We start from the raw sequence: 15452 nt of genomic DNA on the forward strand, positions 1-15452 counted from the left end.
TCTGTTAAAAAACCTAGAAGCATCTCTCAGTATAAAGTGATATTCCAGTTTCTTCAAGGACAGTGAAATAACAGCTACAGACATAAATTAAGGGAGGAGTATTGGGGGTCTAACATGAGTAACTGCAACCTTGACAAATGAAATAGGCTCATTAAATTAGCAAAGATTTGGAGATGACTGAGAAGTCAGCAAAACATCTCAATAACACCACAAACACTTTGTCAAAGCTTTGCGTCCCCTCCCTCTGGGGGCTCCTGCTTCTTCCAGAATGGATGCACAGAGGCCACAGGTAATGCTCTACTGTGGCCTTGATCCCCTCCAAAACACACACAGAGAGAAGCCACACTTTGAGCCTTCTGTTCAAATACAGCAGACAAATAGCAGAAAAATCTACTACCCCACACAGAGTTACCAGGCAGTGGTTCAGCTCTCTTCTGAAAGAAAAGCAAAACCACCCAAAGAACATGTGCCCCTTCCAGAAGTTAAACTCTTTGTTAAACTCTTTGTTAAACCTCCTTTACCCCATGTAACTCTCAATGACTAGTGCCTGCCACCCACCAGCTTGGAGCAGAGCTACACCCTCAGCTTGAGAGCTGAGCACAGCCCCTTCTAACTCCTCACCTCTGGGCAGGCACAGTGGCTGTCTCAAAGTCCATTCACCTTACATAAAACACTACATTAACCATGGAGACTGAGCAATGACCAGCTTTCTTTGCCCTCACGTAGCAAGTGAGAGGAAAATCTCAGTGTCCCATCTCTGCTCCCCTGAACACCCAACTATTTATCCAAAATGGAAAACTGGAGAGGCATTGGAAGTGGCTTATTCTACCAGCATCATCTTAACATGCCAGCTCTGCTTTTAGGAGAAAGATGAGGGCTCAACCCCTACAGCTGATGATCAGAGATACTCTGATTTAAATCTACTTAAGAAGCAGTATCTTCTCTAGACTTTTTTCTGTTAATTTAGTCTGGCCTTTTCCTTGTTTTCCCCCCTCTCTCCATGTTCAAAAACACAACCCTTTGTTTCAGGGCTGGGTTTTGGGTTTTTTTTCTCTTTCCAGTCAGTAAGGAAAACAATCAAATTATTACAAACTTATTTCAAAATGTAAACACTGCACCAAACCACCACTTGACATCTTGCTTTGGCTGTCAAAAAACCACCCCAAACCCTTCAGTTACTTCTACTACCTCAGTCACACAACAGAAGACACGTTGCTTTGCAAAATGCCAAGTTACCACATATTCCTTCCATGTACCAGAACAATTGTCACAACAGAGACTAAAATTAGCCAGAACTAAATAATAGAGAAGACCTTTCCCCAGCTTGGAGGTTTCCTAGATTTCAGAGAGTGATAAATAAAACTTCAGCAGTTTATTCAAAACAGCAGCAGCCAAAAAAGGGCCATTAGTGAAGGAGGACATGCAGAACCATAAAAGCATCCTGGCTTAACCAAGTTCCCTCAGCTGGGCCAAACATGATATTGCTCACTAGTGAATTTTCTATCTAGAAGCCCCCAGAACCCCCAGATGCTTTTTTGGGAATGATCTAGCTCTTTCCCCAGAGCAATCTCTGTCTTTACAAGCAATCAGGAGATAAAGTGGGTTTGGGATTTTTTCCCAGTTGTAGCAAATGAAAGAGTCTGAAGTTTTTCCCCTATTAAAAAAATGGCATGATTTATCTTGCCACAATTTTTATGCTGCTGTAGCTGGCCTGCAAGAATATGGAGATAATGGTGTTCAGTTAACGAGATTTGCAAGTCAGACACAAATATGCTCCAAGTTATGCAGAATTAGTGTTACACTGGCTGTGAAAGATTGGAAGCACAGCACAGAACTCTGGTGGGAAGTGGAGCCTTCAAGTGAGAAACATTCATAAAACAGATGCCTTTTTGTCCAAAGATAAGGCCAACCTTCTCATCCCTTAAAGGAAGCAATTAAATAAAGAGTGGGAAGTTCCACGTTTGAAGCAAGCTGCCTGCATGTGCTGGGCTGGCGGCTCAGCTGAGAGCGTGGACACCCAGGAAAGAGTCACAACAGCAGTACCACTTGCTTGTCAATTGGGTAACAGTAACTGAACGTGAAAGCTCTTAACACCTCACAGCTGGGGCAGTCTGATAGATTATAGCTTAACCACCATGAAAGTTTAAGCCAGCGTGAAGTTGGCTTACGCTAAAGCACTTCTTTTCATGAAGAGAGGGAGCTAAGAGCTTCCATGATCCATCACAGCAACACTTCTACTTGCATGCCAAGCTACGCCAAGGCGGGAGCACTAGGGACAGGATGTCTGCTCTGGGTACCAGCTGGGAGGAGCGTGTCCAGCAGCTGCCAGGCTCCCTTTAAAGATGCTATGTGAGGAACAGAATAACTAAACCTCACTCACTTGCATCTCAACTGCCTTAAATATGCTCATGATGCTTAAATATGCTCATGGGTGGTGAAACACAGGAGCAGGGTGCCCAGAGAGGTGATGGACGCTCCATCTGTGGAGGCATTCAAGGTCAGGACTGATAAAGCTCTGAGCAACCTGATCTAGTTAAATGTGTTACTGCTACTGCAAGGGGATTGGGCTAGATGGCATTTGAAGGTCCCTTCCCACCTAACACGTTCTATGGTGGGGATTGCTCAGTTTGCTTGGGTTGATCTATCCTGCTGCTGGATGCTGTGTACAGCCTGCACAGGGGAACTGGCTGTCCCCTGGTTGGGCACAACGAGAAAGGAGCCAAACAGGAAGGCAGGCAATGGTTGGGTGTCCTGTAAAACTAGGCTGTCTTTATAGCAAATATTGATGTTGAGATCTGCATGTGCTCTCAGAGTAGGGAGTACTTCTTCCTGACAAAGGTAAATTTGAATTTGTTCCTATGTGAAATCTGGACTTTAAAGCTCTTCTTTAAGAGCAGACACAGCATAGCTTACAGTAGGACCTCTGAAACGTCATGTAGTTCAGGTAAATCATACAACACATATGTACTATATAAAGGAAATTATTTGCTCCAATTACACTAAAAGCAGGCTTGAATTCAAACTCTATGTGAATTTTCCCTAACAGGTTTTGATTCATAGATTGTCAGGACTATGGGATAATCTCTTCTCACGTCTCAAAAGAGCACAGCCCTTCAGATGCAGGGAACAGAATATTAAAGACATACAATCCTCATCAGAAGGACTTCAGTCTATGTGTAATACTGCTTTGTAGTTTGTTTATCTCTAGACACTACACACCTCCTCCTTTGATAGATCGGAAAACAACATAAAAAAAGAATGTAAGCAAATAATTCAATTTACATGAGAACAGGGTTTAGGGGGCACATGCATAACCTGAACCTCAGAGGAGTATGTCTGGTACAAAAGAACTGCTTGATATCACAGTGCTTATAGAAGGCACAGCATCACAAAACACGCTGCAGCAACAGGCAGCTCAAGGCCAATTCAAATACAACCTAACAAGTCAAGGGACTGTTTTACTAGGGGAAAGCATCAGTGAGTCACACTGGAAGCAGAAATCCCTTTCCCTTTAATCAGCACCTATTTTTATCACCAGCATTTGTTCCAATTTTCTGACCTGGTCGTGCTCAGTCAAGAGTTCACTTCCCAGTGCCTGCATCACCCCATCTGACCAACATGCTTATGTCTGTGGTCACATCAGGAGTTTAACAAGGTGTCTTGGCTACACTACAGTATCAAAACAGGGAGAAACTGCAGTGGCATAAGGATGAAGGTCTGGTTCCAGTACACATACACAAACTCAAAGCATAAGGGTAGGAAGAGAGGAGGAACAAAAACCCCTCAAAACCGCTTTGATAGTATATTGCCTCGCATAGTCTGCCACAGAGACAGGCACAAGGTACACGTGAATTATTTTTAAAGAAAAGTTCTGATCCAGAGACATTATTTTTCCAACAGAAACATTTTTTCGTATGAATGAAAAAGTTTATAGATTATATTTCTCCCAGTTGGTTTTTTCTCCTTTCCAGAAAACATTTAAAATGCAGTATTAATATCAGAAAGTGGAAAGTGTTTAGTGTTTCACATCTTTTGATCAAATAGCTCCATTTTGGTTCTTTCCAAATAATAATGTTTGAAATTATTTCTTTCATAAAACCATGGGTGGTGATCTAGTTGGGATGAAATCAAGTGGCATTTTATTGCTCAAACATCACATCGAGGTGCATTGACTTTAAGAGGAGGAGTTTCAGAGAACCTTTTCTAAAAGTGAGAGCCCAAAAAGCTTAAATAAAGAAAGACTTAGAAGTAAATAATGGAAATTGATTTAAAGGGAGACAGATTGAGAGACAGAGTAATCAGTGAGAGGGGAAAAAAAGAGATTGAAGTGGAGCAAAACCTAGATAAGACAGCAGGAGGTCTGGCTGTATTGTAGTTCTTCAACTGAACTACAGCATCTAGGACTGGGTAGTTTGGGAGGGATGGAAATCCGGTGTGGAAATGTGCACAAAATCCTTGTTGTCCACAGCCTGCTCCCAGTCAGGACATCTCAAGTTTCCCTCCCCACAGCCACATCTCAGCTCTTCCTCACACCACCCTTCAAGTGAGCTACTCAGTAGAGCCCACACCGACCTTTCCAGACTCAAAGTTGGAGTCCAAGCAGGCTCATAAAGAAACTGGAGTAACACAATCAGAGGCATGAGATAAATATCTAATAACTGCTGTCAACTCCTTCAGTGCAGTGCGTTATCAGCAGGAGATGACGAGCATTAAACAATTACCCATCCTGGCCTCAGGGAAAAGGGAAATGCAAAACATTTGCAACCCAGACATTGAGGAAGATATATTCCACCTCAACACGATTCACTTATGTATCCTGCCTGGCAGCCCTTCTGACTCCCAGTGTGCTGCGACAAACTAGGGCTTGAACACTGCAACATCACTAATGGTCTCCTCCACTTCTGCCTACCCATGAGTGCCATCCTTCTCCTCTGCTGTGGGGGCAAATGGAGAGGGATAAGCAGAGGAAAGGTCCTTCTATCGAGCAGCTCTGGGAAAGCCAGCAGCTCCCATGGACACTTTGCTACTCAGCAGGGGCTATCACACATTGCCCTAATGTCTTAAGGGTTCAGTAGGAGAACAAGTGGCAAGGGAAGGGACAGAAGAGTGTCACTTTAGCTCTTAGGCATGGAATGATCACTTCTGGGGGGCTGCTGTCGCTGGTGTTTTGGCCTCATTAATTTTCACTTCCAAAGTTAGCATGCAGACACTCACTGGCTTCTGTCTATTGCTGTCATCAAGGCATTTGCATGCACTAATCCATGACAAATGGTTTCATTTGATGCACATCTGATTTCCTTGCCTGCCAACTAGAAAGAGATAATAGAAATACCAAGAGAAACAAAATTAAAACTAAAGGAGTCATCTATTTGTTGGAGGAACTCAAAACAAGGTTAAGATAAACACCACCCAGGCAGCTGACTTAATGAAGAAAGTGCTGAGGTTTCAGCCATGGAAAGGCTTAATTACCTGGGGGGTGTGTGTGTGTGTGAAAATGCAGCTCCATTTTAAAGTCTCACAAAAATATGATATTGCTACAGAAATGATTATACTACGGATGTGGGAGCTGGCTTAGACACAATCAGTCTCTGTCAGATCCTGCCCTGGCAAACTGAAACCAATTACAAACTTGAAAACCTCTGTTATCTTCATCTCATCTCTTGAGGTTTTGTATAACCCTCACTAGTGACTTCTGGCTGATCAACCAACCACCTGGACTGGAAAGAATCTGACACAAGTCACCAAGAAAAGGACCTTCATGAGTTAATGATATTCACAGCAGGCAGTGTTGCTATAGCCTGGGTAGCTTATGGATTTAAACAAGATTTTTACATAAGGGAAATACCTTTTATTAAAGCAGCAGAGAAAGTTGATTTGAGGGGAAAGACAGCTTCTGGGAAACACTAGACCAAACACTAGGCCTCCTTTAAGTTTAGTGCTGATGCAAATCGAATGAGAGATGGTACCAGCTGGATGACCTTCCTCTTGCATGCATCAGTATTGGATTTGAAGTCTCTAAGGTCTTGATTTCTTCTGGGAAAGAGGCAGCCACTAGTGTATCTCAATGTGTGCTTCTAGGGAGAATTTATTCTATCAGGATAACAACTTGGTTTAGATAGCTGCTGGGGTTCAAATGACTGCAACAAGGTTGCTGCTTTTTTATCCCCACAAAGGAGTATCAAGGCAGAAACAAGGAATGAACAGAGAAACTTTTTTTTTTTTTAATTAGTTTCTAAGAAACCTGCTTGGTCAGAAACCCCCACATTAAGCCCTCTCCACTCAGTTCTGATTTTAGCACTAAAACGTCAAATAGGCTGGTGTTCAAAAGCTTCTGAACTGTAAAGTCATCTGAATTTGAAACACATGACAGGAAATACAGAAATTACTATATCACAGAAATACAATAACTATTTTATTAATATATTTATTATAGAGAATACTCATATAGTAACTGTCTCATGTATTTTGCCATGCCTTCCGTATCCAAAGCACCTATAGCCAAGTCAGAAATGAAGCTAAGGTTTCTCTGAAACGCATTTTTCAAAATGCATCATTCTGCACACTACCTTACTGCTAGCTTCAGTGTCACTTGATCTCATTTCTGCCTGGGTTTTATTTAAATTCAGAACGTGAACATTTACTTCTTAGTAGGTGTGTATAGGCAAATACATATAGTGACAGATACTTTTCTGCTCCTGAACCTGGTCAAAGTCACAACTGTGTTATTGATGATTCCTGGGCAGCACGTAGGGAAAGAGGTGCTAAACAATAAGTTCCCTTTCACTTACTCATGTTCTTTTAAAAAATAAACATATAAATCAATGAAACCGATTTTCCAAATAAACTATCTTTGCTTCCTTCCAACCACTTAATTAAACACAATTAACTCTAGTTTGTTTTGGCAACCAATTAGTGTCATGATCAAATATAAATAGACTCCGCAAGAAAAGATTATAATTAATAAATCCTTAACAATACAGTAAAATTACAGTGAAGCTTTGCTTGCCAGAAATATTTAACGGCATTTTTGAAGAGCACTAATGAGGACAGTAAAAAAAATAATAAACTTTTATCAGAGCGTGTGCAGTTAAGATCCGGAGGCTCTTGCCTACACACAGGCTGATCTGTTGGGTATTGACATTATTTACAACATAGGAAGTCACAATTCCACACACCCCACTTTCCACTAAAGCGACATTTATGCTCATAGGAGTTTTCCCAATCAAGTTTCACACCAATACAACTTCCACTTCCAATCAAGTTCTCCCTCAATGTAACTCTCACTGGCACAGAAGTTCACTATGGAAGTGATTTTTGCTCCCAATTCAGATTTGTCATCTACACAAAACCAAATTAGTCCAACAGGAGTCTTGAATCATGCACGAGGATGGATTAAATGCATATTGTGACCTGAACCAGTAGCTCTCCTAATAACTAACAGACAAGGATCACTGTTTAAGCTCATTTTTAATCGCCTAATCATTTAGTGAAAGGCAAAGTGCATAGTATACAAATAAAACTTCACAGCTCTATCTTTTAAAAAGTACTCAGCACATGAGACTGTGGGGGAGAACTGCTAGTATAGAACAGGCTAGTCCCAGGTTACCCATAACTCAAAGGCAAGGCACAACAATGAGAGCACCCTGGTAGAAGGAAATTCAGACATCTCAGAAAACAGAATGTCCATCTTGATTTGGTGATTCCAAGGAATCACTTCGGCATTACCCAAAACCCAGTGAGGTTCTTCATTTCTGCCATCAGTTCAGCTTCCAAGCAAAGCTGTTCTCTCAAAGCAAAATACAGATTACAATGGAATGACACAATTATTGACAACCATATGATTACAACAGTCATCCCGCCCCTGCTGTCACTGAAGTGACCTTTCAAGGAGGGCAGGACTGGTTTCTTCACCAGCTGCGAAGGAAAAGGGGAAAACTGTTGTTCTGAAAGGAATAGAGAAGGCAAGAGAGAGATGTCAGATAACAATCTTCTAAATAGAGCATAGAAATATGAGTCACAGATACATACACGGGGCTTTGTAACTTCATTCAGCTTAATTTACACCCCCAATTCCCCATTGTGCATCATTGACTGAGTCTCATAAATTTAGAGTCCAACTGTGCTGCAGTCCTCGTGGTCCCTGCCTAGAGCACAATGAAAAGAAATCTCCAGCACCGCTGCCATGCGAAAAAAATAAGTTAAGCTGGAGAGAACTGCTCTGTACAGAGCATCTGAAAATAGCAAAAATGCTGAATCCCATCAGGAAAATAAATCTTGCTCACAGCAAAGGTTGATTTCACAGCAGTGAAAAGAAAACATTCAAAAGGAAACACAAAGATTATGGGCAGGATAGGATAAAACAATATGAAACTTAATGGGAGAAAACACATCCATCTTACGAGGAAATGCACTTGGATATTGCCTTTTAAAATATAAATGAGCCTTGGACTAAAGTAGGCTAATCATTAAAGGCAGGTTTCTGATGTTATCAGCAGAAATACTCCGGCGCAGAGCAACGTCGCTTGCCTTTGGGGGTTATATTTGTAGGTGCCAAATTTTCCTTGGGACTTAACCACCATAGTATGAATTCTCAGAGTCTTTAATACCATGACAGCAAGCTACAAATAGCGCAGTGCACTGAAAGGTCCCTTCATGACTCACCAAGGCCCCCAGGCTGCACTTGGAGATGGAGGCTCAGCACATGGCTGTGGGAGGAGAAGATGCCTGCCTGGGCTATAGCAGCAAGAGGCGCTTTGTGGTCCCCGTTTCCCTACAGCAGTTTCTGCCACATGAAGAGGGACATGCTTTGCACCCGCCTGCGCTGCTGTCTGCAGACAGGCCTGAGGGGGCAGCGAATGGGGACAGGACCATAGAATTGTAGGGGCTGGAAGGGACCTCCAGAGATCGGTTCCAATCCCCCTGCCAAAGCCGGTTCCCTAAGACAGGTCACACAAGTCAGCATCCAGATGGGTCTTGAATATCTCCAGAGAAGGAGACTCCACACACCCTGGGCAGCCTGTCCCAGGGCTCTGTCACCCACACTGTGAAGTTCTTCTGCATATTGGTGTGGAACTTCCTGTGCTCCAACTTGAGGCCATCACCCTTTGTCCTATCCCCACAGACCACTGAGAAGAGGCTGGCCATTTCCCCATGTATCACACTTCAAATATTTATAACCATTGATCAGATCCCCTCTCAGTCTTCTTTTCTCAAGGCTGAACAGCCCCAGTTCATTCAGCCTTTCCTTGTAGGGAAGATGCTCCAGGCCCTTAATCACCTTCATTGCCCTCCACTAGACACTTTCCAGGACATCCCTGTCTTTTTTATACAGGGAGCATGGCTGGGAGGACCAAAACAGAGGACAGACACTGAGTGTAAGCCACACATGCAGGGGGCACATCCTTTCTCTCTAAATACCACTGTTAGTACCTCCCCATTGTTCCTTTGTACAAGGGCGACTGTAGGCACTGCAGCCACAGTTCTGGCAGCTCCTGTGGAGCTACGCTGGGCACCGCAACCTGCTCAGCGCTCCACCACGCACCCTGGCCATGCTGTTCTTCACAGTCCATCAAGCTGCAACACCTGCTCCCCCTCAGGTTGCTTCGTCTCCCTGGATCAGAAGTAACAAGGCGTCACAGGCAGCGGTGTGACTGGTGACAGCTTCCTTCCACCTGCAACTGAGCTGCGAGCCTCGCAGCTACACACCCATCTCCAGTGAAGGGGAGAGGTGTCCTCTTGCCTCTGACCCTCTCCAGAGTGCTGGTTGCTCCTTGGCAATGCCTACCTACAAATCCCCCTTCACTTCTGTGTGTCAGCTAACAGCTTCCACTAAAAAAGCCCACACAGGTAACTCTGGGGCTGAAAACACACCCGACAGCCACACGGTTTCTCCTTCAGAACTTTGATTTTTCAGGGGGTAAAAAAAAATATAAGACAAGTTGTGACACTTCTAATAAAGTCTGCTGCTGTAAACAACCTGCATCACACAAGCACAGTAGGCAATCTATTGTTATCAAGCTGCTAGTAATCCTACCCCATCCCTAAGCTGATTTTGTTACACCAGATCTCTGCCCACGCAAAATACACACAGATACTTTTGTCCACACACGACCAAATCCATTTTGTATGCAACTGGGAATACGGTAAGTACCTCCAACCTGGATTCCCTTACTTGGCAGTTGGTAGCCTCACATGTTCAGGAACAGACTGTGAAGGCCAGGCATATGCAACAAAGGCACCACGAGAAAGCTGATTTCTAGTGAGTGACTGGAATAGCTCATCATGAGCAGGTTTTTCTGATCACAAACAAACTGGGATATGTTTTGTGCCCCCTGTGCATTTACAGGTGTAAGCAAGGTCTGAATCAAGCCTCAGAGCTCATCAATTTATTCATTTTTATTAACACAGCAAGAAACACCAGTTTTCAGCTTTTACATCCATGACAATCTACTGAGCACTCACTAAGTTGGTACATGACAACCTGGACATTGTGCGTTGATGGCAACAATTTGCTTTCACACAGCAGGATTAACAATACAATTCCTGCTAATCACAGAAACTGCACACATGTCTCAACTACCAAGTCCTACACTTGCTTCTATCAACATTAAGAGCAAAAATCCCATTGAATTCATCTTCCAAATCTCAGTTCCTCTGCAAAGGAAAGACACATATTTTATTTACACTTTCCTGAGGAATTAGATTCAGACCAACGTTCTTCCCAGTCTGTTTTGAACTGAGTAACCACGTGTATGGGGCATATGAAAAGAGCAGACCTTTTGAAATGTGAAAATATGCAGTTTCACCCAAGGCTATAAAAAAAAATCAGTGGGAAGGCCAAGATCAGAACTAAGACTTTTTTTTTCCCTCGCAGCCACAGACTCAAGTTTCTGCAAAATGCTGTCTGCTGAGAAACACAGTCAGAGCATCCTTAGGTTGCTGCTGCTTGTTAGTTTGTGCAGAATTGCTCTGAGACCGATTTCCCTCCTCATAACGTGAGGCACAGAGAATCACTACTTAAAATGAGTTTTAATGGGCACGTCATTAACCACTGTCACAACAAGAGGTACTTCGTGTTTAGTAGACAGGCAATTCCAGCCTTGACTCAATCTATGATTTCTTCCCCTAACGGGCCTGTTTTTAATTAACATATTTGCAAATGTCAGCATTGCTACAGTAGGTACATGTTTCTGCTTGTGCCTGCCTCACGTTTTTACACTGGACGCCAGACTAACCCAGCATCCTTGATGCACAGCTAATTATTTCACATAATCTTACCGGTGAATCCAAAGTGCTTTCCTGTATTTTTAAGCCACACGTGCCCAGAGTTATCCACTGGGATCCAGCACTAGTTGGTGGTCCTCTCTGGGAGCAAGACATCCCTCATTTATGGAACAAAGCCAAAAATCTGCTAGGAATTGCATGGTTGAGGGGGAGTAGCTATATTTTTATTTTATTTTGGTTTTTTAAACTTGAACCCTTTGCTTTGTTAATATCTTGCTGTCCTGCCAAATGCTAGCATCCACTTCCTACCCCCAGGCAGGGGCAGGACCATCAATCAGATGATCAACAGACTAGGACAGGCGCTCAGCTAACTCTGCAGATCACAACCAGTCCACACTAATCATCAGGCCAAATCAACAGCTCTACAACTGTGTGTAACTCAGAGCCTAAACCAGCCAAGGTGGAATTCTTCTCATTATCACTGTTTCTTAACTCACACAGAAGTTACATACTTGCATGGGAACTACAAAAAAGGGAATTCTGTTCCTACATAAAGTTATTTCCTGTGAATGTGTTCAAATGTAGTTTGTCCAACAGTTATCATGAAAATGAAATAGTCATTAAAAAAACCTATAGAAAGCCATACATATTACCCAAAGTGAATTATACTGCAACAGTGTTCAGCTACCTCATTCCAAAGGTCTCCTCTGGACCCTGGTGAGGAAGCCAAAAAAAATACACCCAGCCCTCCTCACCTACCAGTCAGAAGGAACAGCCACCAGTCCTTAAGGGTATTTACCAGTGGCATCCAAACTCTTTATCTGGTTGAAGAGAGGAAAGAATATATGAACAGGTACAAATACCTACAACATCACCCATCTTACACTCCAGCAATATTTACTATGCCCTTACTATCTGTGCCTGCCTGTCAACATTTGAGGGAAAGTAAAGCTACAGCCAATTACAAATACTGTCACGTAAAGCAGTTTATCGCATTTGTTTTCAGGTTTGTACCTTCCCCTACATCTAACAGCACAAAGAAGTACTGAATTATAAAACTGAAAAATTATGCTCCACTGAAAGGAAGCTTTAAACTTCCGTGATTGCACATAGTGTGTGGAAATCTTTCAACCCATTCAGGCACTGGCTTAGGAATGTGTCGGAAGGAGAAAAGAAAAAGAACAAGCTCAGAAGCCTGATGATAAACTAAGCCTTTCATACATCACCCTTGGTTTCCAGCGTTTTAGAACTGGGTTACCCCCAGTACAGGTGGGTATATTCACCGTGCTAACCCACCGAGTTCAGCTCAAGTTTATTATGCTAAATACACTCCATGAGGATTTTATCTTTTCCTTGCACCTTCCTGGGCTCAGCGAGACTCTTCTATTCATCACGTATGAGAAGCACAAGATAGAGTGGAACCCGCTTTTTTTTTATTATCTTGAACCAAAGTAGCCCCACGATGGGAGCTGGAAGAGCTCAAAATCTCTTCTTTTACAGCCTCTCATTATCTATGGAAGATCACGAACTGAAGGAAAAGCTATGCTGAGCATGCTATTGATTACAGCTATATTTGCCATGATTCAATAAGTTGAAATTTCATATACCAAATATTAAATTACTGAAATTATGCACTGGCTCATCTGCATCCATTTTTTATTCACTTTTATTTGGCTGAACATTTTAATCTTACTTACACAGTGACTAACTAAAAGTAAATGACGCATTCCTAATATTATAAATATGAAAAATAGGGTGTGCTCAGGGACTGCAGTTGAATACATTAAAATCACTCAGTTTGCTAGTTAACATATTTCCATCCCTTTTATGTACAACCTTTCACATTCAGTTGGCAGACTGCAAATTCATGGCCTTATTAAAAACACTGTCTTGATTTTCTGTTGTGACAGCAGAAATTGTCCAAAATCTCTAACAGTTTCCCTAAAGGACACTCACTAGCTGGTACTTCCCAGGTGCAGCCCAATCTGAATCTGAGGTGAACATCATGTCAAATTCCACTCATCTGTCAATGTAGTGGATTATTTCTTGAGAGACTGAAATTGGCTGCCTGGGATCAGAACACCATCAATCTTATTCATGTAGGGTGCGGAGAAGCTGCCCGAGAAAGGCTCGCAGGAGGGAAAGCTTGGCTGTTTCTAAGTAGGTGATGAGGCAGCTGTAAAACCTTCACTCTATCTGTATCACATCTCTGAGTGAAAGGTTTTGTCATTTTTTCACATTTCCCCAATGCTTGGTATGCACTTGGTGTCTTGCTGCTCCTGCTTCATAAAAAAGGCGATTTTTCAAGCTTAGGCAAATGTTGCAGAGCTCTGGGTCTGCCCAGCTCTCATTTTTTCTCATAATGTCACTTGTTTCAACTGATTTTACAAAACAAGATTACATTTTCCTTTTACCTCTCTGTTTAGCTGGGCTGTTTTTCCCTATTTCCTTCACTGGGGGACAGACTCAAATAGCCAGCAGCATGACTTCACTATTGCAGTGTGAAGAGTGTTTTGTTTGCGTCTCCACAAGTCCCAACTAAAGAACCTCAACACTCCAACTTAACACACTCAAACTTCTACTGCCAACTAGCAGACAGAACACCATTAGTTAATCTGATGCTCTAATGTCACAACCCAGATCTGGTCCATCCAAGACATTAACAGACGATGCCAATACTTATGACTTATGGACAACAAGAGTGGTTGGGAAAAAAGAAGAGTCATCAAGGTTGCTAAAGACCTACAGTTCAAGACCACAGTCCATCTCTGAAGGTATGCCATTAGATTAAAAAAAACCCACATTGAAATATTAGTTACCACACTGTTAAATGATTCATCACCGAGTTAACTTTTTCCATCTTTCATTTCTAAAGCTCTTAAAACATCTCCCACCTTTCCTTGGATCCAGATTTGTTAAGCAACATTCTTGGCCCATCTGATTTTAACCAGATAATAATGCTGTGCTAGCTACAACACGCCAGCTCCTCAATCTTTCATACAGCACATATTTATTCCTCAAAGCACAATTAACAATTGAAGAAGTTGCACAATCCATTCCTATTAATAAAAACACAATAAAACTACTAATGTGCAGTCTCTGCTGATCACAACAGCCAAAGTGAGCTGCATTTCCCACTGCTAATCAGTAGGATTCAATCTGACATTGCAGGCATTTAACTCTGTGGAAGGACAGCCACAAATTCTCCCCTGGGCTGGGCTTTTGCAACCCCACCAGTTTTCAGAGGGAGCCTCAAGAGTCTCAGAATAAACGTGTCTTGTTTATGCCAAGGCAAATACCCGTCCTCCAGTAAACACTGACTCTGAGTGAGGTTTGGGACCAATATTTTCAGTAAAACCTGTGTCCAGTTTGGGTCAGATAACTGCAAAGCTATCCAAACCTGGGCTGTCACAATGTCTGTTGAGTTACACACCCACTCCAGAACAGCATGAAATGGGGAGAAGGGGAAATAGAAATAAGGATAAAGAGACAATCTAAGCAGTTATTCCAAGTGGGATTCCTGGGTCAGGAAGTAGTCAGAAGTTGATGTTAAAGAATGAATATTCCAACATCAAATTGTCAAAGCAAAATATGTTATATCAACCAAAACAAATTTAATAAAATGATGTTGTGCAATACAAAGGCAAACAACTCATAAAAGTTAAACCATAAGAAGGATTTTATGATTATTCAATCATTTATCAAGACAGACATAAGCATGGGCAGCAAGCCTGCAATCTTATGGCATCCCACAGCTGATCTTAGTCCTACCTGGTCTGTGCAGGTGATGCTGCTGGAAAGTGTGATGGAGGGACCCCTGACAGAGCAGCATTGCACAGGCACTTATCCACAAATACAGGACCCAGGACATTGCAGAGACCACTGCCATTCTCTAAACAAAATATTAGACAGACATTATTATCCATTGCCTTGCAGCACACGATAGTCAGCTTCCATTACAACAGCATAATTTTTTAAATTATTATTCTTTTTTACTCCTTTTGCTAAATGCCTTTTGTCTCTGGGTTAATATTCCCCCCTGGAAAGATGCAATTGTCATACAAAGGTCACATCCAAAAAGGACAGTTGAGGTAACAAGATGTCAACACAGGCACCTGGATAACTTTAGGAATTCAGTGGTAAAAATGAAACTCTAATAATCTAAGGACTAAAAAAAGCCCCGGACCAATGAGAATATTTTCCAGCTTTCTATTTACACACTGGTCCAT

At 42.3% G+C, this 15452-nt stretch overlaps 1 protein-coding gene across 1 annotated transcript in view; it reads right to left on the reverse strand.

The window, feature by feature from the left end:
* The window catches only part of TAFA1 (TAFA chemokine like family member 1), a gene marked incomplete at both ends in the record, with an annotated part of 217278 nt that extends 202166 nt beyond the window's left edge, over positions 1–15112 (reverse strand). The window contains one exon of the mRNA XM_084269492.1: positions 14995–15112. Coding sequence (XP_084125618.1) covers positions 14995–15112 — 118 coding nt within the window. The remainder of the gene's footprint in view (positions 1–14994) is intronic.
* Between the last annotated feature and the right edge of the window lie 340 nt (positions 15113–15452).

The sequence above is a fragment of the Gallinula chloropus genome (assembly GCF_964237585.1).
Source record: "Gallinula chloropus genome assembly, chromosome: 12".
In the NCBI taxonomy this organism is placed as follows: domain Eukaryota; kingdom Metazoa; phylum Chordata; class Aves; order Gruiformes; family Rallidae; genus Gallinula; species Gallinula chloropus.